General features: G+C 39.5%; 1 protein-coding gene across 9 annotated transcripts in view; it reads left to right on the top strand.

The window, feature by feature from the left end:
- The first annotated feature begins 11,690 nt into the window (after nucleotides 1-11,690).
- The window catches only part of LOC121879334 (inositol hexakisphosphate and diphosphoinositol-pentakisphosphate kinase 2-like), a 299,526-nt gene continuing 283,366 nt past the window's right edge, over nucleotides 11,691-27,850 (top strand). For all 9 annotated transcript variants that reach the window (XM_042385999.1, XM_042385963.1, XM_042385957.1 and 6 more), the window contains exons 1-2: nucleotides 11,691-11,904; nucleotides 13,589-13,634. In XM_042385999.1, the coding sequence (XP_042241933.1) occupies nucleotides 13,602-13,634 (33 nt within the window). In that variant the 5' untranslated portion in view covers nucleotides 11,691-11,904; nucleotides 13,589-13,601. The remainder of the gene's footprint in view (nucleotides 11,905-13,588; nucleotides 13,635-27,850) is intronic.

The raw sequence follows: 27,850 nt of genomic DNA, 5'->3' as shown, positions 1-27,850 counted from the left end.
TGGCCAACTCAGAGATGAGTAACAAAAACCGGCAACGGGTCATTCACCCAAGGCAGGTTGGTGTTGCATCACATCGGCCAAAGTCTTTGTAAGTTCTGTTAATCATTTATGCACAACCATATAACGTTATCGATATAAGAACATAAGAACATAAGAAAGTGGGATACTGCAGGAGGCCGACTGGCCCATACAGGGCAGATCCCTTTCACACCCATCCCAGCACTTCCATGTGCCTATCCAACTTCGTCTTGAAGCTCCCTAGCGTCCCCGATCCTACTATAGCACTCGGTAGCCTATTCCACATATCCACAACTATTACCAAACCAGTGCTTGCCTATATCCTTTCTGAATCGGAATTTATCTAATTTAAAGCCATTTGTTCTAGTTATTTCGTTATTACTGAGCTTCAGAACATCTTCCATTTTACCCTTGTTAATCCCACTTACCCACTTGTACACCTCTATCATATCTCCCCTAACTCTACGCCTCTCTAATGAATGCAAGCCTAAGCTTTTCAGTCTTTCTTCATATGGAAGGTTTCTAATATTTTGGATCATTTTTGTCATTCTTCTTTGTACTCTCTCCAAAGAATCTATGGCCATTCTATAATAAGGACACCAGAACTGAACCGCATAATCCATGTGTGGCCTCACTAATGCTAGGTAAAGTTTCAAGATAACGTCAGCAGTTCTGTTACTCACAGACCTAGATATGAACCCAAGAATCCTGTTTGCCTTGTTGCGAACGCTAATACATTGTTTTCTAGGTTTCAAGTCGTTGCTAACAAATACACCTAGATCTTTTTCACAAACCGAGTTCTATTTCCGTGTTACCTAGTTTATACTTAACGTTTGTATTCGTCTTCCCTATCTGTAGTACCTTGCATTTATCAGTTAAAATTCATTTGCCTGTCTACTGACCACTCATGTAAGGTATCTAGATCTCTTTGAAGGTGTTCAAAGTCACTGTCTGAATTTATCACTCTCCCCATTTTGGTATCTGCAAATTTACTAAGCCTACTAGTTATGCCTAAATTAAGATCATTAATGAATATGTTACGAGTTGGGGATTTAGAATATAGTTATACGTCTACCCAGATCCCAACAGGTAACAACAACAAAAACAAAGACAATCGGACTATAAAAGGGTAGACAAAGGATGAGAGTTTTCGTGGTGTATAATAAAGTACCATAAATCCCTTAACAAAATATTCAGCTTATAAATTACCCTTAACCAAACTTAACCTAAACATTAACAGTATATACATATTAATAAAACATAAAACAATCGTGAAGCAAGGTGGACGTGGGGGAGGCAATACAAGATTACAAATACTTAAGTGAGGAGCTGAGATGGCTGACGAGTAAGGCTGAGTATTGTAGAAGACGGTAGGTAGTCACTATGCCGTAGGTTTAGAGGATAGATGATCCCTTGGTCACTTCCCAGAGCCAAGTGCCCTCTCCTCGAATTGGAGCTCACAAAGAAGACTTGGAGGAAGTGACGCAACAACCAGGATATGGAGAAGGGAAACCCCGGAGTGTTAACTAAGACGAGTCATACTCGTGTCTCGTCCCTAGATGGCGTTGCTCGTGGTGCTGGGTAGGTAGATCAAGACAATAGATGGCGTGGTTCGTAGTGCTGGGTGGAGGGGTTCGTAACACACCCCCCCTCCAAAGACCTCCGTAGCGCGGGCGCGAAGGAGGTGATCACCTGGTGCGTCTGGAGAGTAGCTGCTGCATTTCCACTGGAGCTCGGGATAAGGAGTCTGCAATCTGGTTGGATGAACGTTAGTGGGTTATGGTCGGTGAAGACTAGGGTTGTTTGTGGGCAAGACTGGAGGTAACATTCAAACTTCTTTATTGCCAACACCAGAGCCAGGGCCTCCTTCTCTATGGTCGAGTAGTTGGTCTGATGTTTTTTCAACTTGGCGGAGTAGTATGCCACAGGGTGAAGGACATCAGTGGTTGGGTCGGGTTGTAGGAGCACAGCCCCCACTCCGACACCGCTAGCGTCGATTTGCAGATGGAAGGGCAAGGTGTAGTCAGGGGGGTGGACTACAGGCTTGGAGGCAAGGAAGGCTTTGAGGCGGTGGAAAGACTGGTCGCACCTCTGGTTCCAGATGTAAGGGACCGCAGAACTGGTAAGGTCTGTGAGGGGTCCGGCCACGCTGGAGAAGTTACTGCAGAACCGACGGTAGTAGCCGCACATTCCCAGGAAGCGCATGAGTTCTTCCTCGTCCTTCCTCGCCCTTGAGTGGGGAAGGACAAGATGGCTCTAACGTTTGCGTTCCGGTCTCACCATACCATGCCCAACGATATGTCCCAGGTAAGTCACTGAGGCCCGGCCAAAAGCAGATTTAGCCAGGTTTATGGTGAATCCAGTCTCTTGCAGTCGTGCAAACAGTATCTCCAAGCGCACCAGATGTTCGTCCCAGCTGTCCGACACCACCACCAGGTCATCCAGGTAGGCGAACGTCCCACCTACGTCCTGAATAAGGTAGTTGATGGCCCTCTGGAATGTGGCCGGAGCATTAGAAAAGCCAAACGCCATAACCAAATATTGAAAAAGACCAAATGGAGTTATAAATGCCGAGATTATTTTTGCCCTATCCGTGAGTCCCACTTGATAATATCCTTTCAACAGGTCCACGGTACTCATAAATTTGGCACAGCCTATGCTGTCTATTATATCTTCAATCAAAGGTAAAGGGTAGGAGTCCGAGACAGGGACCTGGTTCACTTTACGATAATCGGTACAGAAACGAAAAGTGCTATCGGGTTTTGGAATGAGAAGGCAAGGTGAAGCCCAGGGGGAGGTACTAGGCTCAGCTAAATTATGTTTTAACAAAAAATCTACCTCCTTTTTCATAATCTCTTTTGTGGATTTAGTCGATAGGCCGATTGCCTAATGGGTTGTACATCATTTGAGATTAGCTTAATATGTTTAAGTATATTGCAAAACCCTGGGAGGTCTGACGTGACTTTAGGAAATGTTGATAATAACTTAGTGAGATCTTTTGCTTGAGATGGATTCAGAACAGAAAAATACTCATCCAAGTTGTTGAGTATGTGACTGTTAGCAGGGTTTTCTTTAGGTAGAGGGAAGTCTAAATTCTCCAATAGGTCCATGTCATCTGTCTCCGGCCCTGACAAAACCGTATGCAATACAGGTAGGCTTATAGCCTCTGGGATGTCTTCCTCTGACTGCCTGGAATGGTAAAGTTTCATGAGATTAATGTGAACAAGTTGTGAATCTTTTCTGCGATCAGGAGTATGGACTATATAGTTGAGGGAGATAGTTTATTAGCATTGATTTGAAAGTTTTGATGGATCCGTTCCAAGCAACCTTGGGACAGTGGGTGGTAAGCCGAAGATGTACAATTGTCCACACTGAGGTCTTTCATCACCTGTTTGAACAAAGATGGATCAGATTGTTGGGCTGTAATGAGCTCATCCTTACTAATGGTCTTATTGTACAGATTTTCTGTGGGTAGTAAGATATTGGAGGTGGTTTCACATGAAGAGGGCCCATTACGCACACACTGTGACCGGGTGACAGCACAAGATGGGAAAAGATGAGGAATAGTTTCTTTAAGGTCAGTGGTGGAGTTGACAGGTAAGGGAGAGTCGACTGTCTTTATGTTAGGGACCACTAGATCTCCTACCAAGTCATTACCCAATAATAAATGAATGCCGCACACAGGCATTGGGTCTTTCCTTATGGCTATTTGCACTTCCCCAGTAATCAAGGGACATTGGAGGTGCACTTTAGCTAAAGGATAGGAAGAATGGGATGAGAGATCCGAAATTAGAACACTCTCATTAGTAAATGCGGTAGATATATCAGGAATGACGTTAAACAGGAGGATAGATTGTGCTGCGCCCGTATCACGTAGTATACGAATAGGGAAAGAACGAGACTCCTCTATGATTGAAATTTTTCCCTCATAGGTGAATGAAGAGAAGAGATCCTGATGGGGCCTTTCCACATTGGTATTTGCTATTGGTTTGACGGGGATCCAGGGAACTACTTTTAAGCAATTCGACACTTTGGGTGTTTTCTACAATTCTGGATCGTATGGCCTGGGTTTTTACAGTAAGAACAAGTAAGCTTGGTTGCATCGGGGGGAGTAGGTGTGGGACCTTTCGACCCACCACTCACGTTCCCAAGGTTATCATCAGAGGAGGACCTAACATGTCGGGAAGTACCACGTTCTCTACTGCCCAGTGACTCCACCAACAAAGCGTACGCATCAGCCAGCTCAGCAGCACGCCCTAAATTAACTTCTCCACGCTCCTCCACATGCTTCAAGATGTGAAATGGTATCTTGCTCTTCCACTCCTCCAGGACTACCAAATTTAACAAATCCTGAAATGTGAGTCTTGTAGCCCTAACCACCACTTAAACAAATCTAAGCTTTTCTTGAGCAAACTCAACAAAGGTGTGGGAAAATGGTTTGGTTAGTTTACGAAACTTGCCGGTATCCATCTGGCGATAGCATAAGAGGTGAGGATATTCTTTTACGTTATCATAGTCATCAGTCTGGTCTAAACAGTTATAAACTCTACGAGCCTTACCATATAATTTAGGAACTAACACTGACACCCACTGGTCCTTTGGCCACTCATTCTTCCCGGCTATTTTCTCAAGTCCTAAATGACCCGTCCATATCGGATTCATCAAACCCGGGAACAAGGGAAGAAGCAGTAGCAGGGTTAAAAGCAGCTAGTTTCTCTCTTAATGCCACTTTTGATTTAAACTCCGATGTTAAGGTGACTTCTATCTCTCTTACCTGTAGTTCTCTGTCTAACCTCCTGCTCCAACTTGGCCTGTTCCATCATTTCCTCATGCTCCAACGGCCTGTTCTAACCTTCCCTCATGCTCCAACTTTTGCTCCAACTTGGCCTGCTCCAACTTGGCCTGTTCCAACTTTTCTTCATGCTGCAACTTGGCCTGCTCCAACTTGGCCTGTTCCAACTCGAGTTCTTTCATTTTGATTTGGAACTCGAACCAAGCTCGTTCTAGTTCTAAGGCGTCTATTCGTTGTGTTTCATCTTGAGGGCTAGCCAGACCTGAGGCAACTTCTGAGTGAGGAGGGGTGGTGGATAGTGGTTGAAGTTTCTTGGACATGGGCGTTAATCTGTCAACAGCGGATTCTTTTAAAACTTCTTGTTGAACCAACAATTCATTCACATGATTTTTTAACATTTCCTTAGTCAGTTGCTGTGAAAATGGGATATTGTAATAGTTGGCTATTTCTTTCCATTCTTTCTTCAGGATATTAACACGTAATTTAGCTACGATAGGATTTTCAATAAAATCCTGGAGATCAAAACCTGAGGTGGCCATTGTTAAGAAAAATAGGATAAATTAACTAATGGTCAAAAGATAAGATAAGTGGATAACCCTAGAAAATATCACGGCAGTGGATAACCAGAAAGTCCCGGAAACTAACCAAGTTATACCTAGGGAAATTACACTTATGATTATTGTTCTTCTGAGAAGATCCTTAGATAAGGATAAGAGACTTGAAAGAGGTAGGGCGTATTACGGCATTAATATAAAGATCCGGATTAACAACCCTGATAAATGGTATGATTGACCCCGAATGAGATAATGAGAACAATAATTGAGGCTTTATAATTAAGGGGTCCTGGTAGCGCGGGGCGTCCCAAGATATCACTTCACCCTAAACTAGTGACTATGGAACAGCCTACTCTGGAGTGAGGGTACGGCATTAAACAGATCCGGATTCTTCCCTACACTCGACAAGACTTACTACACGACTGCCACGTGTAATAACAGGTAAGCCTTATGACACTTGGAACCTAATATCCTACGGCTGTCACTCTTACTATACGATAATACCAATATATGCACACACATATGAAGGAAACTTTAAACCACCGTAAAGCAATTGTGAACAGAAGTGACTGGGAGGAATAATTAACACTGAGTAACAAGGGAGGAAGGAATATGGTACTTAAGGTCGTATCCTGTCACGGTCGCCATTTGTTACGAGTTGGGGATTTAGAATATAGTTATACGTCTACCCAGATCCCAACAGGTAACAACAAAAAAAAACAAAGACAATCGGACTATAAAAGGGTAGACAAAGGATGCGAGTTTTTGTTGTGTATAATAAAGTACCATAAATCCCTTAACAAAATATTCAGCTTATAAATTACCCTTAACCAAACTTAACCTAAACATTAACAGTATATACATATTAATAAAACATAAAACAATCGTGAAGCAAGTGGACGTGGGGGAGGCAATACAAGATTACAAATACTTAAGTGAGGAGCTGAGATGGCTGACGAGTAAGGCTGAGTATTGTAGAAGACGGTAGGTAGTCACTATGCCGTAGGTTTAGAGGATAGATGATCCTGTGGTCACTTCCCAGATCCAAGTGCTCTCTCCTCGAATTGGAGCTGACAAAGAAGACTTGGAGGAAGTGACGCAACAACCAGGATATGGAGAAGGGAAACCCCGGAGTGTTAACTAAGACGAGTCATACTCGTGTCTCGTCCCTAGATGGCGTTGCTCGTGGTGCTGGGTAGGTAGATCAAGACAATAGATGGCGTGGTTCGTAGTGCTGGGTGGAGGGGTTCGTAACAAATATAACAAACAGCAGAGGGCCTAATACAGATCCCTGGGGAACTCCGCTTTTGACCGCACCCCAGTCTGACTTTAATCCATTTATGCTGACTCTAATGGCCTGCCTTATTATATCCCAGAACGTGTTCACGGAATATTGTTGGAATCGTAAGCGTCATCGTGTAAGTTACTATCAGCTATGTTTCGTGTGATTGCAATAACTCTTGAAGGACTTGGCAGATTACCTTGAAAATCGGTAGGAATGATAATCCCTATAATGACTGAGAATTTTGATAATGTGCGTGATCCGAAAATCTTTAATTAAGGGATTGTGTTAGATTTTATGACAGAGCATGCAGGTTGTTGTTTCTGGTTTATTTCTAGTGACATAAATGCGTTCTATCAATCCATCTATCTATCTATCACTAGTTAGGGGATGATATTTACCTACAGAATGTATCCAGATTCGGTATGTTATTTTTCTTATACTTTTACTTTTATCCCCTTCGTTGCTGTTATGCACCGTGAGCACGTACTAGGCATGCACTGGTTTTTGACTGAATCTGTATACCTGCTCCAGTGTTGGTCAAGTCTGGTCTTGAAAGAGCTCACACTCGGTGCCCATCAGCACATGTCAGATGAACGTTATTCAACACTCGGGGTCGCCTGAAATTTATTCACCTGCAGTTGTTCACCGTCATTCCTTCCTATTGCTTGATACCATAATAACATGTACCCATGGGCCCAACCCTCAAGTCGCGCTACCACAGGTCAGAGGTTGAAATATTAAAGTAGTAATGAAAGATAAGAGTTCACGCTCTTATAAGGAGACTGTGAAGAGCTGCAGAAGGACCTCTGTGAACTTCATGAATGGTCGAAGAAATGGCTGCTGAGATTCAATGTCACGAAGTGTAAGAGGATGCATCTGGGGCGTACCAACGGTAAGGAGGCGTATCACATGTCCCAACGGGATGAAAAAAACTACATTAATTGAGAATGAATGTGAAAAGGACCTAGGTGTGTATGTTGACAATGAGCTGAAGTTCTCGGGCCATTGTGAGAAGAAGGTGAATCAGGCAACTAAATTATTAGGTCTTATAAGAAGGTCGTTTAGGTTTCTAGAGTCTAGATTCTAGATGGTCCGTCCCTCGTAACGATCTTCAAGAGTGAAGTGCTTCCTCGTCTGGAGTACTGTCACCCCGTCTGGTACCTGAGATATGCTAGGGACTGTCAGTTGATTGAAAATGTCCAAAGGAGGGCCACCAGACTGGTGCCTGCACTACGGCACCTCAGCTACCAGGAGAGATTGGAGCGCCTGAAATTGCCCAGCTTATATTAGACGAGCAAGGGGGGACCTAATTGAGGTGTATATTCATCTCAAATGGCACTACTCAGTCGAGTGCCCTTACCTGGAGCTGGCGGACGCTCACCCCATTTACTGGGCCGTGTTTCTTTACTTCATATTTTACCATCCAGATATTCTTTTCTGTTATTATTCTAAAATTCTTTATTTATAAATATACTTTATATTCTTGCTTATATTCTTTTATAAGTAATTCTCGTCTTGCTTATGTATGTTTTTTTTTTGTATTAAACTTTCATGGTGTATTTATTCAATAATTTCTATGCTGTGTCTTTAGTTCCACAATATACATAAATGTCTTATATTTCTTTGCTTAGACTTTCCAACTTTCATTTCTTTTCATCTACTGTATAGTATATTTTCTGAATTTCAATGTCCTTACCTTTCTGAGGTATACTCTGTTTTTACTTATATTCTCATACATGGGTTAGTCTGGGAACCATGTTATTCTTAGTACACTCATTATACTTACAAGTAGGCTGCCACCACCAGACTTTTGGTTAAAATATAACATATCTCATGGAAAGCTTATGGGTAGTGTGGTAGATGTATAGGCACGTGAGTAGGTATTATTTTCTGGGAACCAATGTTTAGAAGGAATAGAGAGGTGATACTCATAGATTACTAACTCAATATTTATTAACACAGCGAGTGAATAAGATGTATCTTAAATAAGGACAGTTGAAGCTTTCAAAACCACTCACAATGGATCTTGAAAGTTTCAACTGTAAACAGACATATCTAGGTTGCCACAGCAATTGCAACCACAGTTGCAATTTCAAATTCTGTCATTACTAAGGAATAATGAAGTCTCCGGTACATTCAAGATTGAGAGAAAACGGAGAACTCAGGCGTCCTGAAGCGCTGAGAAACGGACTCTTCAGATGGGAAACTTCAATAAGAAAGCATAGCTTCATGTTTTGTGGGCTATTGGGCGTAATATAAATCGTCTGATTTTACGTTAACTGATGTGTATGACCGTGGTCATTACACCCACAATGGGTCACAGTTCAGGGTTAAAGAAGCCACAAGCCCAGAAAACTGTGTGTGTAAAAAAAAACTGTGAGGGGTAATTTTCGGAGTGAGAGCTGTGAACTCTTGGAACAATCTGCCAGAGAGAGTTGTGATGGCACCGATTGTGAGCTCTTTCAAAACCAAACTTGATAAGCACTGGAGCAGGATCAGATACATTCAGGAGCCAGTGCATGTCTAGTACTTGCCAACATGCAGTGCGTAACAGAGACGTGACCGTCCGCCCAAGTGGCTAATGAGCCGATCGGTGGTGAAGAAGATAAAAGTAAAAGTAAAAGTATAACAATCTAAAAGAAACACAGAGGGAAAGAGAGAACGAGAGAGTTACGCTACTTCAGCGTTTGATAGTAAGTAATGCATGTACTGGATCCAGAAACCAAATCACCTGCTGTAGCAAACACACGTAACAGGTTCTTTCAAAGTATTGCCCGAGGCGAATTATTTTTTTTATTAATAACAAATTATCGACAAACAAATAAAACATCACAATGATGAGGAACACACTGAACATAACTGTAATATATTCGCATTGTTCGGCAAATGGTGTGTTGAGAACGGGTCAGACGCCGAGCACTGGTGGAGTTTTGTCTACCCACTAATTTAAAGGGCGCGGTCAGGGTCTGTACCCGGATACTCTAAGATTCCTAGATTACTTTTACTTTTATTGCATTGTAACGGGAATGAGGTAAACATTTAATAATGCAAACAATTATAGCTAAGTTACGATTATTTTATACATAATTTAAGTTCATACAAGAATACAGTTCAATACGAAGGTAGTGAAAGCGGACTGAAGATAATTTCTTTAATCATATAATTATGATGTGACACGCAGTTTGAATGTGGTGAGCGGCAGAGTGGATAATTATACAGTACAGTATAGAGCTCGCCTTCAGTCTTGAGGGATGCTAGTTCGGGGCCGGGGCATTCTGCACGCAGTGACCCAGTTGAAAATAGGCATTTGACTTCAGCACTTACGGGAAGTACTTCCACAGCTTAAAAAATTGGCAAGACATTAAAGGTCATTGCAAGGTGGACGCTATCAAGATTAGGAAAAATTAATGAAATTATGTAACTGAGATATTGTGGCAACGTGGCAGTGTATTAGGGTCATATTCACTTGTTCAGTTATGAGTGCCATGATATGCATCCATGAGTTATATATATATATATATATATATATATATATATATATATATATATATATATATATATATATATATATATATATATATATATATATATATATATATATATATATATGCAAGTAAATCACTGTAGGTGCGCGTGATCTAGGTATATGCTGATAACCACAAGGAAAGAAGAAAACAGCATATATATATATATATACAACATTAAATAGGGATCATCGCCAATTATACTTTAAAAAGCAACTGACGATTTTATCAAATAAGCATAAACTTTTATTGTCGGCAAAATTGGTTGTCCATATCATAATTGTAATAGCAAAACTATACATAAAGCAGGTTAGATAAGATAAGCTTTCCCAGGTTGCTAATCTGACTATATGCCTCAGGACCTCCCTGGATCTGCCCCTGGTTACAGATTAAACTGATCCAATGTAGCTAGTTCAGCCCAATGCCGGCAAGCTTGTTCAAGAACTTCAGGGTCGGATCGATCCAGAGTCTTTCTGCTTGTGTCGGATGAGAAAGGTGTTGCCTTATCGAAAATTGCTGGGCTTCTCAAGGTACTTCTGTTTCCTCTTGTACTGAAACTTGGATCCAAAAAGATGAAGATAAATAAAAAAATTACCAACAGAATACCCAGACCCGACGCTTTCGTTTCATTACACTCAATTAAGTAAAAGAAAACTAAACCGAGTAATGATACAAACGTAACCTGTATGAATGATGAGGGTATTCAACCAAAACTTCTTTACATCTTAGCACTTAAAACATGCAGCATGATATGCACAATTCGAACACTCACTGCATTGTACCATCAAATTCCAGAACATTTCACAATTAATACAGGGCACTACAATTTACCTGTAAACCTGGGAATTTTCATGGAAAATTACCTCACAAACCTCTTTATCGCTTTGAACATAGTCAAAGCACTTTTATTTAGGTCAACAGCGAGAGATGAGTGTAAAGGTCAAGAGATTTTACAACAAGAATTGAACAAAAAATTAGGGTGCCAGTTTCGGTGGCACCACACTAACACTAACACACAACTAGAATTAAATGAAGGAAAATCTTGATACTTATACAATACAAATGTTTCTGTATTTACATTACAGAAATTACAAAGAGCTGTGTTATAATGAATTTTTGCAAGGATGTTGTCTGCTGCTATTATATATTGCGTTGTTCACCCAGTATGACCAACATGTGCAAGGTAGAAATATATTTAATTTTACATAGTATATTGTTGATGTAATTTTTATCTTAATATATTGCATTGAGATTCAGTAAAAGTTTTAGTCATTTAACCAAACTTGTCGTATGTGATGACTATGTGTGGCATAACTCAAGTAATGTTGTTGTACTTGACCATAATATCAGCAACTATAGAAGACTACTTTATATACATTATTTCTTTAATATTAATATATAACATAACAAAATAAATAAATATATAGCTATAATTACGAAGAAACCTACAAAAATGAGTCTAAAACAAATAATATTCCTAAATTGTTTTGATGAATCTTAAGAGTTTCCTTGGCTCAGTGTGGCCCTCTGTCGGGTAGCTCGTGTGGCCCTCTGTCGGGTAGTTCTTGTGGCCGTCTGTCGGGTAGATCTTGTGTTAGTTATCGTCTGTCGGGTAGCTCTTGTGTTATCGTCTGTCGGGTAGATCTTGTGTCTTAGTTATCTTAGTGTTTAGTGATAAGTGTAACCAATGAATTTCACACCAGGAAGGAGAAGAACATAAAGGCAGTATTGGTAAGTATTTTTATATGTAAATCTTTAAAAAAATCGTAGTTGTTTGACTGTAGGACGAGGTAAACTTATATACACTAACTACTGTAATTTCTAATATTATAACATAAGGAACCGCTGATTGTAAGGGAAGTGTCTGCTTATGTATGGATTTTTTTTTTCATGGAACGTTACCATAAACGTTTCTTTAATGATGAAAATGTAAAACTGGTATTGGAAATTTAAACTGAACAAGAAACTAAGGTAATTTGTAATTGCAACCAATATGGCTTTTGAGTTGAGCAATGGGGTCAGACTAATTACCCAAATGTAGCCAAATATAGCCGGAATGAAGTCAAATAATGGTCCTACATGAATAAGTCGGACTACCAATCACTTCTCGACTAGTATTTGGTGTCAGAAAGTCACAAAAAATTGGTAAACTTAATTTAATCTGAGTTAATAGATCAAGTGCATGTACCTAACCTAACCTAACCTAACACAACACAACTCAGAATAAATTAAGTTTACCAATTTTTTTTTACTTTATGACGCCAAATAATAATCGAGAAGTGATTCACAGCCCGAATTACGCTTGTACGACCATCATTTGACTTCATTGCGGCTATATTTGGGTAATTCCTCGCTCCCTCGGTACATGCACGCGATCTATTAACTCAGATTAAAGTAAGTTTTCCAATTTTTTGTGACTTTCTGACACCAAATACTAGTCGAGAAGTGATTGGCAGTCCGATTTATTCATCTAGGACCATTATTTGACTTCATTCCGGCTATATTTGGGTACATTTGGGTAATTAGTCGGACCGGAGCTATGTATTTTTCAAATGATTTAAACAATTTTAAGACACTTTTCTTCTATGAATTTTCGTAAATTTTTACTTTAGGACATGAGTTCATAGGGGTTGACCAGTACTTGCCAACAGTGTGTAACAGAGATGTGAATGTACCTGAACCCGCTTCAGTGTTGGTCAAGTCTTGTCTTGAAATAGTGCTTATTGTTTGTGTATTTCCTCTTATTTACTTTTAATCGCAGCTGTGTGGTGCACTATGAGCAACACTACTTTTAATTTCCTTGACTTTCATCTTTATGGAATGAACAGTTGACTGATTCACTTTAAATGTCTGGCCAACCGCTGATGCACTTATTCTGCTATCAACTTTATCTAACCATTCAATTTTCTGTGTCAGAGTCATGACTTTCTTCACTCTCTTTGTGCCAGAAGCACTACTGTACGACCATGACAGTTATAATTAACGTTAGAATTGCTCTCACAGGAGACTGGCTGGAGAGAACAGCTGCGCTGGATGCAGCATGATGCCATGAGGCCACTTCATGGTAGACGGTCTTGGTTTTAAAATAAGAACCTTCTTTATGTTATTTAATAGATGAAAACCGCTGAAGTCGTACAGTGCAGATATACTGTACTGAACTGTACTTAGGAAATTCACAATTATGCTCTTCAAAAGTCTGTTTATTATAAAAGACACCACAGAACTTTTAGGGACATGGCAGAGACTTAATGTAATCTTCCTTGAAGTGAAACTTTGTATTTATATGTATTGAAGAACAGTACTGTATATTGTTTATTGTTCTGTATAGTATTTAACAGAAGCTTATATAGATACCAAGTATATGTACAGTATATGTGTCAATTTCAACAGATGTAATTTTTTCCGCCCCTTCCAGGGATTATGCGGGTATGCTGAAGAAATCACAGAGTCGTGCAGGAAGGGTAAGTAACAGTAATTGATGCACGTTTTTTAATTTTGTGTGTTTTTATAAATTTTTTCTTAATTTTTAGAGCTTGAAAGATGATGGTGGACATGAGACACTTAAAGTGTTGGAATTTTTTCTACAATTCTTAAGGAAATTATACTTTATTTTTGTTTGTAACTGTGCAGTTACTATTCCCTGTGATTGACACTGCAATTTTAACTATGTTGGGATCTGAACTGAAGTGATAATAATTGATTGTAAGTTGTTTATTTTCATTTCTGTGCATTACAGTTTTGTGTTTTTGTTGATAAATATATTGTACTGTATGCAGTACAGTATTTTGTGCTGTATGTTACATTGTGTTACATTTATTTACAGTTTCTCCTGTTTACAGTATTTGTTTTAAAATAATATGTTACAGTAACTGAGATGCTGTGCTTCAAACAAATATAAAGAGTATCCTGTACTGTACTGTATATGAAAGCAATTTAAGGACATCTTGAATTTTATCTTTATTAAATTATTTTAAGAATTATGAAAAATTAAGGAGCTACCATAAAAATTTTTATAACAAAAATTTCCACTGGATGTCATAGGTCACTCTACTGCTTACAGTAGTGCTGCACATACATTAGTCTGATATGGTACAGTATACAGTACAGGTACAAATAACACCTTATTAAATTTTGTACTGGTACAGTAAGTAAGTATCGTGGTTAAATGTATATATAATGACTGAAGCTATTAGTTTGTTACAGAAAATACCCAAATACTTTGTGTAAAGATTGGTTCTTGTGACCTAAAAAGGGAGATGCAGAACTACCTACATACTATGTGATTAATACAGTATTTGTAAAACTGAATACAGTACTGTAGTTGATTGCATTTGTTTGTCAATGAATATGCTTCTTGGTACAGTACAGTGTACACTTCACTTATGATGTTTCTTTATACAGTGCTATACAGGTACTCCCCGACTTAAGACGGGGTTAGGGACCGACATCCAGGTCGTAAGTCGAAAATTTGGGTCTCTTTTTCTTCTCAGCACCACAAAACACTCACTTATTAGCTTGCCAGTCATTTTAAAGTGAATTACAGATGAAAATTTTGTCTGTGTACTGACTTTGGGACTCAAAAATACATAATTTGACCACATTTTGGTACGACTGAGGCGGTCGTAAGTGCGGGTGGACGTAAGTCGAGTCGGTCGTAAGTCGGGGACTACCTGTACATTGTAAATCTTTCTGTTTGGTTCATGCCTGATATACAGCAAAGGTTTTTTTTTTTTTTCAGGCTTTTTGGGCTGGTATTGGGTGAGAAGTTATTAAAAGTCATACTAGTGATAAACATTGGCCAGTAGGGTTTCTCAACTGGGTTCCGGAGGATCAACCATAACATTATTTCCCGGGACAAATGCCCAAAATCCTGGGAGTTCCATGCTTTTGCAAATTATTGCGAATAGTAAAAATAAGTAAACTATAATAAAAATGTAATATTTCTGGTCAAATAATTTATTTTTCACACCCATTAACTCTTACTGCACATAATCAAGAAACATACTGTAGCTACAAGCTCTTACTTGTCCGTTGGTGAGAAACATAGCCTGTGTTTCAGTGCAGTGTTGTGGTTTCACCCTTTTTTGTCAGTTATGTGGATTAATTTGTGGAGGGAAATGCAGAGTGGGGAGCTGTGGTCCACAGTCTGAAGTACCATAGATACTCCGCATGTTTTAAAATCTATTGTATGTCTTGTATTAGCCATTATTTTATTATGAAATGATACAAAATATTGAGATTGACATTATATGGAGGCATATGTATTTATGTATTAATAATACAATAACATCAATTGCTTTAAGATATCTAAATGCAGTGATTCAGTGAACAAGCCTAATACAATCGGAGTCAACTCAAATATAGTGGTACAGTTTTTACTGTACAGTATAGTCTCGATTTACGCGGATTTGGTTTACGCATTTGGTCATTTACGCGGCACCTGGCCAGACCAGTAATTTTTATTTACGCGGTTCATTCCATCATTTATGTGGGAAGCGGCTTGGGCAGGGTGCGTACAAGGTCGCCCAGTCAACAAAACATAACCGAGTTCTTCACCCAGCACCCACCACAGCCAGCCCAAGTCAGTGATAGTGAGGATATGGACTTTGAGGGGTTTGAGAAAGAGGCCCTGCAAGCCTCTGTGGTGGATAGTGATATAATTGATACAAGTGATACAGGTGAGGGCCAATAATCTGCCCTCTGCCTCAGAACCAACCCCCCATCCCCGTGTGCCCAGCCATCTTTTCTACTAACGTAAGTGTTAAAAAGCCTAATATTATTGATATTTCTCTTAAATATTAATTGTGTGTGCATACCATCATAAAATTAAGATGTTATTTTTACTACAGCGTACGTTTTGTGTCGGAAAAAGTGTAGTTTGGGGGTCGGCCCAGTCTCTATTTCACTAAATCCCATATGTTCTGTTATTTCATTTATGCGTTTCTCGTTTTACGCGGACCTCCACGGGTTCAATTGACCGCGTAAATGAAGACTATACTGTACACTATTTGTAATCACTATATTTTTTCTCGACAAAGATTAACAAAAATATGCCACTGAATGTATTACGGTATAATATACAGTACGGTATAGTAGTTGTAAAATAAAAGGGCTATTTTACCAATTTAGTACAGTACTTTTAGTTTACCAAGAGTCCAAGAAGTATGATAGTATGTATATTGTTTAAAATTTTAGGAGAAAGTTTTTGCTCTAATCCAGTAATATGATTATATCACTGAATGTATAAAGATGCAGTACTATGGTCTGTTAAAGTATTTTTTAAATAAAACTGCAAGTTACGTTAATTTTCACACAAATACTGTACCCGTATTTACGTAAACTGGGAATTCCCAGGACAAGGTTTGGTTTTGTCCCGGAATCCCTGGATGTTCATAACACCCAAAAATGAGAAACCCTAGTCGCCAGTAATTGATTTCTATTGACCTATATTCTGGGTTTCTTAAGGTTGACCAGAGGCTTAACTATGTCATTTTAAGATTCTGTTCATATTATTTTTCTTGTAAGAATTCTGTAAGATGCATATTTTCTATCTATAACATAATTTATAGTCTAGGTTCATTTCCCATAATACTGTATACCTGTACAGTAGGTAGTTAAATTAAGGCACTTGTGCACTGATTTATCTATGGCAGAGGATATCAGTGAGTAAAGTGTGATGTCTGAACCTGTAAAACACCCTCCAGTTAAACCTGCATGTTACTGGATGGTTGGACTTGTTTAATGGCTGGATACATTATCCAGGCAGTTAGGGAAAGATAATGTTTCTGCTGCAAGTAACGCATTCTCACTCGGATGTCTCTAGATAGAATATTCAGTCACGTTCAGTCCAGTGGTTCATTCAGATTCCTGCAAGGCTGGGGTACAGTAGGTGGTTGAAATCTGTTCACAACACCTGTGCTTTAAAACACCATTAGGCTATAAAAAATATGCTTTCATTAACATGTGCCATAAGAGTTTAGGAGGTATCATAATGGATAATCCTTAGTTTAACCAGGATAAGGTTCCCTACATAGGTTTAAATTTTCTCTTGACTTGTTATTATATGGGATCAAGCAAATCCATTCAGTCAGTAGTTGTTCTAGGGTGAATCCCCAGGACGTAAGCTTGTAGGTTTGCAACCTAAAAATTTATCAAAATTGAAAATTTTTATAATCACCTAATCTCATGCTGGATTCCAAAAGGAGAAAAAAGGTATGATGGTACAGTATTGTACATTAAAACTGGAGAATGCTGAAGAGTGTTTGAAGCTTAGATATAGCTCCTTTACATTCCAATCCTTTACTGTTTGATTTCAGCTACAAAACAATGTCACAAGGACAACCACAGCACTTAAGTCATATTGTCACAAGGGAGAAGAGCTGCTCAGCTCTTTGACATTACGGGAACTTGCATGTTTCTTTTGATGTTATCTTCCGTACATTAGATGTTCATGTTAGCTTTATATTGAGGATAGAATTACTTTGCTTAATTACCTATTACTGGCACATTAAGGATTTGATATTTGCATGTTCCTACAGAGGGAGTTTTGAGCCATTAACCAAATGCCTTGCCAGACCCTGAACCACTTGGTCAGATGGCATTGAATCATCTCCTCAGATTCAGCTGGATAAGAATGAACCACTTGCAGAAAAAAAGTCTTGTATGTTTGGATAATGTACAGTACCTTGTCATAAAGAATGGCAATCCCTTCAGCAATGCACAGGCTCTGCTGGAAGGTATTTTAGGAATTCAAGGTTTACATGTCACAGGTTCATGGACTATTCCCCCCATAGTCATAAAATGGAATTTTTTAGTTTTGGCCCACATTTGTATTCTTTAAACTTGTTGAAAGAAGTATTGGATTTCTATTAAGCTGTTCTTAATAAGCTTCATAGCTGTTTACTCCTGAAAACTGTAATCCTTGTGTCTGTGAGATGGTGATTTCTATTCCTAGTTAATTACTTGCATACTGTAATACCTGTACTGATATTTTCCACCAATGAAGCGTAGTGTTCCTTGGATAATTCCAAAGTGGTTTTAACTATACATTACAGTATAAATATCTTATATAATATACATGTATTGTATACAGTATATCTATATGTACAATACAGTGCATCCACAGTGTATACTGTATACAAGAATACTCTGGTTAATGAACTAATGTTATGAACAAGTCTTCCAGAATCTAATAGGTGGTATACGAATGCTCCCTTGGATTTATGAGCAAAACATTGAGAACGTTAATAGAATTATTTCGCTGAATGAGGATTGCAACCATCCTCCACACAGCTGTGAAGAATCTTAGCATCACTTGGGTTCTTAGTGTGATTTGCCTTTTTCCTGCCATTTTTCACTTATATGGTCTTTGTCTGAACCTCATCCGTGGTGATAAGCATATAAGTGGATCTAGTGATATACCTGTTGGCAAGAAACAGCACAGGACACTGACATTGCAGCAAAGATGAAAACTGTCAAGCAAGCAGAGAAGTGAGATACTGTACAGTAGTACTTAATTCAGAATGGCCATTCCTTAACTCTTAAATGGTACCCATCATCATGGACATTTTATCTTCCTTTTGTTTCATTTTTGTGCATATGGAGGTACAGTAGGGAATCCTGATTTGCCAGTTAAGAGTTTAAGGCTCAACTGGTCAGCAACTAGAACGGTTCACAAAGATAATGCTAGAACTGTCAACACGTGAAAGTGGTTAAGAGTTGTAGCGTGGAAACATTTTTGGTCAGCAGTGAATGGTTCGATAGATATAAAAAGAAGGCTTAGTTATACAGCATTAAAGTGAGTGAAGAATCTGCTGGTGCAGAAAAGAAAGCAGCTCATGAATTTCTAAAACAAATAAGTGCATTGATTAATGAGAGGGGGTACAGAGTTTATTGGGGACTAAACAGGTCTTTCTGGAATAAAATGCCAGAAAAGACCATCCAAGGTAAAGTAATTATGAAAGTCACAGTTGTATGTACAGTTTATCTTTACTGTGGGTGAAATATTAGCAAAATTAGGGGGTTTGTGAGGCATTTTGAAGCCTAACCCACCACCATCTATACAGTCTCTCCTCGACTTACAACCCAGACATACGACGGCGATGGTCGTATAAAATATTTATCACATGACATATTTTAGAGTACCGACGTTAGTGATCGCGCTGTGTACTGACAAAATTTTCGTTTGTGATTCCCTTTAAAATGGCTGGCAAGCATAAAAGTGAAAGTTATCGTGGTGCAGAGAAGATAAAGAGACCCATTTTAGAATTTCTATGTAATATTTTCGCCTTTTCGACTTAAGACCTGGTCGTCTGGACGGAACCCTGTCGTAAGTCGAGGAGCGGTTTTGCCTATTTGCGCCATTCCTTGCAACCTAACCCCCGCATATAATAAGGGTTTACTGTGTGTGTATGCGTGTGTGCGTGCGTGTGTGCGTGCGTGCGTGTGTGTGCGTGCATGCGTGTGCATGTGTGTGTGTGTGCGTGCATGCATGTGCGTGCGTGCGTGCGTGGTAAACCCTTGTTATATGCGGGGGTTCAGTTCCAAGGAATGGCACGATAGGCAAAACCGCGAATAGCAACTTGTACTACCTTAGTGCACTACCGTACACAGTAAGCCCTCGTTTAACGTTGCCTCCGAAAACGTTGTTTCGTTACAACATTGCTATTCTTTAGATACCCATGATTCGGACAACTTCCCGCCGATTCAGTATAATGTCGTCATGGACTACTTTGTAAGGCGCATCACCCTCTCTCATCTTGGCGCGCTACGCTCTCTCCCGCAGCATCACGGCATCCCCAAACGTTGCCAGTCTTTGTTAAGCTACCACAGCATTTGTGCGTGTTTAAGAGTTTTTGCTCTTAATACTATGCTCTAACCATTTGAACTAGCTTCTAAGCGCCCTTCAAGTGCTACTGATGCAAGTTTTGTGAAGAAGCAACATAAGACCATTAGCCTTGCTACGAAATTTGAGGTTTTAAACCGGGAGGAGGAGCCACCTGCCGGGTCTCAGTGCCTCGCCACCCTCCTCTGCTCCACTACCCACCACACACTCGCTCCACCACCTCCATCCATCAGTGAGTACAATACAAAGTGATTTAGTTTATTTATATTTATATACTATTTTCTATAAAAATGCCATTGAATTTCTGTATATGTAATGTATTTTATGGGGCAAAGGAAGGCTGGGGAACGTAACTCCCGTATTTTATTTATTTCTTATGGAGAAAATTGATTCCGTTAACGTCGCGGTTTTCAGGAACGTAACCATGACGTTAAGCGAGGACTTACTGTACCTATACCAAACAACCGACCAGCCGCGGCAGCACTCATCCCCTCTTTTAACTTACCTAATAATTCAACTTTGTGTCAGGGTCGTCAATGACTTCTGCCTTTTACATTTCACTCTACTAGCACTGACACTAGGCAGTCTTTTGGGGACCATTTCATACAGAAACATTAAAGTATTAAGAGTACAACATGAAATGCTGAGTGGGGTGACTCATTATGCTGTATGCTGTGGTGAAAAGGCTTGCAAGCTAGCCACCATCTGCATGCCGTGAATCGTCAAAATCGTGAATGGCAAGGGTCAGTGATTGCGTTGTGTACTGACAAAATTGTCGTTTGTAATAACTTTAAAATGGCTGGCAAGCTTAAAAGTGAGAGTTTTGTGATGCTGAGAAGAAAAAGAGACACTCATTTTAGATTTTCTTTGTATTATTTAACCATTTTCGACTTAGGACCATTTCGACTTTCGATCTGGAATTGGGTCCCTAACCCTGTTATAAGTCGGGGAGGAGCTGTATATACATATTTTTACTGTATTGGTTAACTGTATTGTATTGTGTATAAATAGAAGATAAATACTGTACAAGAAATTTCTTAGGTAGAGAATAGGAATATTGTACAGTAGCACAGTAATAACATTGTTAAAGACTCATTAGATTAATTTTGCAGGGAACATTATGCTTCAAGCATGTTTACATGTTCAAGTCATTCATTTAAGAAGTGATTTTAGCTATCAGATTAAATTTATTTATTTTTATATGCTTTTAAGCTCAGGTGTTGATACACAAGGATTACAAATTGATGTACAGTACAAGTTCTGTATAGGAACTCTACACTACTAGTATTTCGTCTAAGTGTTGGCATTGACCAGTAGACACAGCATAGGCTACTTGAGCTATGATATAAAAAGGTAAAGTATTTCAGTGTAATAAAACCAAGTTGATTGCACTTATGTTTGACACTACTGTACTGTACTTACCATGGTGGACTACTGTTAACCCAATTTGTGATGTGATATGTTAATATCCTTATGTCCTTGTTACTTTGTAATTCTTCTTATGTTACCATTGGTTCATTTAGCTACATTTCAGTCTGCTTGTTGGTTAAGTTGTAAGAAGAAATGGTACCCGGTGAATATTGTAATGTACCTTTATCTATGTTAGTTACATTGTACAGCAATTGGTCTGTCTTTCACAAATAGTAAACATTTTCATGTCTATTATCTACTGTATAACATGAATAGGCAGACTGAAATGGATTAAATGTAACTTTGCAAGAAATTCTAGTTCTTCAGTGAAAAAGTATTTATGCATTTATTTTATAACCTTATGCTCGGCTCAACCAATTTGCATTACCATTACCAACTATATCTGCCAGTTGAAAACCTAGATTGTTATCCCCAACATTGGTGGCTGGAAGGGGTACAATTCATTGATTCATTTATACCTTTCCATCATACCCAGGTACAGTGTCTGAAATTAGACCTTTGGATAAGAAGTTTATTACCCAAGGCTGAAGGTAATAGTTCTTACTGTCACACCATTGTTTGCACTTCACACCCCTAATTTGGCTTTAGTTATGGACTTTAATTTCTCTGCTCAATCTTCAGTTCCTTGTGTGTATTCAGATCAAGCAGATGTCTCTTCTATTTCCATCTGTAAGAGCAAAATACGAACCCCCTTAAGCATTGGCATTTCCATAAAATGTTATTCCTTATCTTATTTTTATGATGCAAGCATATAATGGTTGCCCTCATGTTTGAGGCTGGCTGGCAAATCTGTTTAAGGTGTAGAAGCTGTTACCAACACATCAACCACACCCAAAGTTAACAAGCTGTATGACATAGTTTCTGGGTATAATCCAAGAAGCCCGTACAACTTGCCAACTACACTGGCAAACCATTACCCTGGAACTTGACCTGATAATAGATTAACATCCAGATTTCTCATTACGTTCTGCTGGATAGACAGGGGTAGATGGCATAAAGAAGCTTGCCCATAGTTTCACCTTGCTCAGGGATCAAACCTGGGAGCACTCGCTTGTGTGGTGAGCATTCTGGCCATTACTCCGCAGGTTGCCTTCAATGAGCTACCAACCCAGGTTGAGGTGAGCATTAGCTAGGGTCCTGGTATGCAGGGCAGCATAGTCCAGTACCCTGTTATGGGGGGAACCTGATTGCAGAGTACAGTACCCACTACAGTACATAGCTGAGCCTATTTATTCCATATGTGGGTGTCTAGTGAATAGAAATAGAATTTTATGTTGTTCCATTTTGAATGTTGGTTGGGGATACACTGGCTTCCTGCCTTTGGAGTTGTTGGTACTATACATAATTTTCATTTTTTAGAGATTATGTGCTGCTACATGTTCTTTTTAAGGACTTAATGGAGTCTGAAAGCTGGCTACAGCTGGATTGGGTTCTTCAGATAACTGAAGCTGTTTGGATGTTGGGCTGTCTTCACTTAACTTTGGTGCTACATTCCTCCTCTTACAATGAGGGATATACAATGTGGGCTTGCTCAAAGGTCTGTTGTCCCTGGTATCACAATGCAGAAGGGATCACCTGAGATGTGTTTCATATTTTTTTAATTGCCCTCATAGGGTCATAATGAGTTGCTTTCATGTTTGTTCTTACAATATGACCATGCATAATGGGATTTCATTTACAAGTCTTTCTAGATATTTCATTAGGTTATAAATGATGGGTTGATCCTGAAATCCCATTTGATAACCAAGCTTAAAGTGATCAATTCTGTTACCCTTCCTCCTCCCAGTAGGTAACAATGTGTTGGGCAGGAAACGAGGGTTGAAGAAATGATGGTGTGCAACTGAAGCCAGATGAGGGTCACAGTGCACATGGTAGTATGACAGTAATATGTAATGCCTTAAGTCTTGGCTGATAACAATTTCAGTACCGGGTAAATCCAAAAATTTCTTTTTGGATAACTGGATATGAGAGAAAGGTGCACATTTATTGATAAATTAATTCCAACTGCCAGTATCAAAGGGTTCCTAACTTTCAGGTTTTGCTAGTACATTAGAAAATTTACTGTACAGTACGTTCATAGTGTGTTCAGTATGATATACTGTACAGTACTGTATTTAAGTGAGCTATGGTGATTATTGTGATTTTAGATGTAAACTCTGATTCATTTGCCTCAAATATTATTGTTCTTTGACATGAGCCTGCATTGTTGGAATACTGTATTTGATAGAACAGGTACAGTACTGTATTCCATTTCCTTAATATAGAAAAAATGGTTGAGCTTTCAAATTTTCTTCTGCTGATTTGTTGGATATGATTAATGAAATAATGGAAGAAAAACTTTCATTCTGTATGGGGATGAAATAATCTTGCAAAGTTCCAATGGAAAAACATGAGAGCACATGTCCCTTGCCTGGCTTCTTTCAGCATAGAGTACTACTAGGTGTTGTCCAACCTTCACATGGCACGCATCCCCACCGTGTACATCACCGATTTCGACAACGATCCTGTCGAGGTGGAGCCCTACTGGGACCCTTATTATATCCTCACGGTACGAAAAGAAACTGTACTTACAGTCTTTAATACTTTAAGGGTGATCGATGATAACTTTCTTGAATGAATGTCATTTTCATTTCTGCTAATCATTTACTAGCATTATAGGGTTAAGGCATGAGAGTAGCTTAGAGCTCACAAACTAACCCTAATAATTTGGACAGACATTAGACTTGTCCATGTTTTTTTAGCATTTAAGTATACTGTACAGTATTTCTGGTGATATACACGGTGCTGCCGAGTTATGTCAAATTCTGCAATGAATGTTTTGTGTCCTGCAACGGGAATTAATTGTATTTTTTAGGGCCATAGGTATACCAATATGACTTGCTTCTGGAGGAAGCTTTGTAGTGTTTTTATTTGCTGAAGTAGCTAGTACATGTACAGTACTTTATGATTTAAGGGCTTTTTTGGGGTTGTGCACCCAGCATACAGAAAAGTCTGTTTCAGTTAAACTAATAGCATACTATACTAGGAGTGAGTATGGATAACAAGAGTTGGCATGAATGTTATTGATGTTAGAGTTGAAGTGAGCAACATTGGCTTGCAGTATGAATACAGCATGCTAAATACTACATCTTCAGTATACTGTATAAGGAATTGGCATTGCCAGTAATCCATTTGACCACTTATTCTTCTACTGCTGAAAGGTAAGCAATCCATTCTGCAGCTGGGTTGACTGGGGCACAGCACTCAATGGCTGGCTGTAAGACCTAAACTGGCAATCATTAGGTTACGTTTGTTTGCCACACCCCTTTGATGTTAAAGTTTCAGAAGTTATTATCGAATGCAGGCATTCCCCGGGTTACGGAAACTCAGGTTATGGAAATTTGCACTTCGAGAATTTGGAAATTATGACCAATAAATTCTGGATACGTCTAAAATATTCCCCTTTACGGAATTTTGGTAATTTTTTAAGTTTTTCAAACCTAAAAATTTATTTTGTGTGGTTTCTTGGTGGTTGCTACAAGATGGTGGAGGACTGCATGCCTACCCACTTGGTGTGAACTAATAAATGCTGTTAAGCACGGTCAGCCCACTGCCCCTGGTGATGACGGCGTCACATATGATGTGTTTAATGCCTTTGTTACCACCTGTGGTGATCCCCTCCAATGTCTATTTAACCTCTCTTATGATATTGGACAGTTGTCCCATGCAAGGAAGACTGCCACCACCATCCCAGTCCCTAAACCAGGCAGACATGATGAATATCATCCAATCTCCCTCATCTGCTTCTCAACAACGATGGAATGCATGATACTCCACCGCCTCCACTGGAAAATTGAAGCCCACCTGCACCCTGACCTCAATGGGTTTCGCCCTGGGAAGAGTACTGTTCACTGCATCGCTCACTTCATTTGATAAAGCCAATGGTGAAGTGATCCTTTGGGGCCTCACTCACATGGATGTGAAGGGCAAACTCCTGACATAGATTGCTGATTACCTCTCTCATTGACATATCTGTTTACAGGGTCACTATTATATGATCAGGACCCCATGATCTGGGCATGCCTCAGGGCGGTGTCCACAACACTATTCTAACATTTGCATGACCTCCATCTGCCATCTCAACAACACTTTTGCTGAGCACGGTCTCAAAGGACACATCATCAGCTATGCTGATGACCTCTAAATTACTACCATGTTCGCCCAGATCTGTCAAATACTTGGGTTAGTCATTTCAGTCAATAACATCAATTTCATCTTGCACTCCCTGCAAGGACAAGACATTGAACAAGTACACACCTACAGGAACCTGGGTCAACCCATGTGTGCCACTACTGAAGCCACCACCTCCGCTGTCGTCGCCCACGTCATCTCCCAGTGCCACCAACGAACAAGACCCCTCCAGTCCCTCACCCACGGCCTCAAAGGAGCCTCTGTCAGGGTCCTACGTCTCATGTACATTGCCATCATCAGAGCTGTTATAGATTATGCCCCTACTGTCCTTGTAGTTACCTTCCAGCGTGAGAAACAGGGTCTAGAGAAAATCCAAACAGAGCGATGAGACTCATCCTCGCCTGCCTTACGACCACCAGAATTTGAAGTCATACAGCAGGAACTCCTGCTCCCCGTCTGTGACCAAATTACTGCCGTCATTGCCATCCTTGGTGTTAAACTTCTTCACAGTGGAAATTATAAAACGTACCTTTGAATACAAAATGTTCCTTTAATTGTACAAATCTCAAGATGTCCCAATCAGGATTACTGTATACAGGCATGGAGTAACTAAGACGATTTCTGAACTATGTCGTCTCGATTATACAAGGCACACTAGGGCAGAGCTCATTGAAACATTCACAATCATGAAGGGGATGGAAAACGTGAACTCGGGGCATTTCTTTGTTATGTCATGCACCACCAACACGAGAGGACATAGTTACTAAGTCTCGCCAAGTTATCACGCAGAACTAACACAAGGAAATACTTCACTCAAAAGCCCTTGACAAATCAATCAAGAACAATGGAGGGATCCAACGCAGGCCACTGACCTCCTCCTCTCTGCATGGCCACCTCTAGTGGGTGGCCATTAGGTAAAAAAAAGGTAAAGATCTCTGGATCTAAGTTTTCTCAGGCCTTAGTGTTATTAAACGAGGGAAAGTAGAAAGCGCTTAAGAAATATTCTGCACACTTAAAGGCTATATAACAAGAAACTGAAATTAATGTCCACGTAGGAAATCAAGTAAAACAGTGTTTTATTTGGTTAGTTCTGTATATAAGTATTACAGCTCACGTGCACAGTTTTCTGTATTATACAAGTGTGTCCGTTTTCTATAGTGAGAATATTTCGGGGCTAACTTGTAAATTCCGACCATTAACGTGCTAGATACTGTACTGCAGTCCAACTTGACCTTGATCAGTTTGTGAACGCATCATCTAGTTGTGGCCTTGTTGGGGGAAGGAAGCCAGTGGCTTGTTACCGGACCCCCGTATATTTTACATTGAATCTTATCGAGGGTTTGGTAACATTGGATAGAGTCATAAACCAACCGCCCGAACGGCTAGTGAGCCAGTAAGTGGTGCCCTTGATTAGAAAAAAAGTGCCCAGTTCTTGATATCTTTACCTCAGTACATAACGTATCAAACATCCTTAAGACTAGTGCATTTTTATTTATCGTAATTTGTAATTCATGATATATAGTGCTGTATATGGTATCCTTTGTGATGTGAAAAATCCACTTTGATTTGCCAAGGAAGGCATTAACAGTTTATTGGGGGCGCCTAGTAGTAATAACAAGTGTTACTTTACTTAGTTTACTTTATCATCTTCGCCACTGATAGGCTATTTAGCCGCTCGTCCCTGTTACACACTGTTAACAAGTACTGGGCACAAGTACTGGTTCCAGGATGTATCTGTACATGCACCAGCGAATGAGCTCACACTCGGTTCCGTCACAACGCTCTCTGGCATATTGTTCCAAGAGTTTACAACCCTCACCACCATTACTATACTGTACTCTATAGTCACAACAACACTATGACTATACTGTACTCTATAGTAGCAACAACACCATTACTATACTGTTCTTTATAGTCACAACAACACTATGACTATACTGTACTCTATAGTAACAACAACACCATTACTACTTTTTCATTAAAACACTCTTATTACTTGATCACTTCAACACTAGTACTAAATGTCAGGAACACTACTACTACATATCATGTTCACTAGAACACTAGCAATACATATGTTCACTAGTACAACATGTTGTTCACTAGAACACTAGTACTACATGTGATGTTCACTAGAACACTAGTACTGCTCGTTATGTTCACTAGAACACAAGTACTACATGTTCACTAGAACACTAGTACTACATGTTATGTTCACTAGAACACTAGTAC

Source organism: Homarus americanus, unplaced genomic scaffold (assembly GCF_018991925.1).
Source record: "Homarus americanus isolate GMGI-L3 unplaced genomic scaffold, GMGI_Hamer_2.0 scaffold15169, whole genome shotgun sequence".
Classification (NCBI taxonomy): Eukaryota; Metazoa; Arthropoda; class Malacostraca; order Decapoda; family Nephropidae; genus Homarus; species Homarus americanus.
The sequence above is the reverse complement of the archived record's forward strand: the minus strand, read 5'-3'. Positions and strand labels throughout refer to the sequence as shown.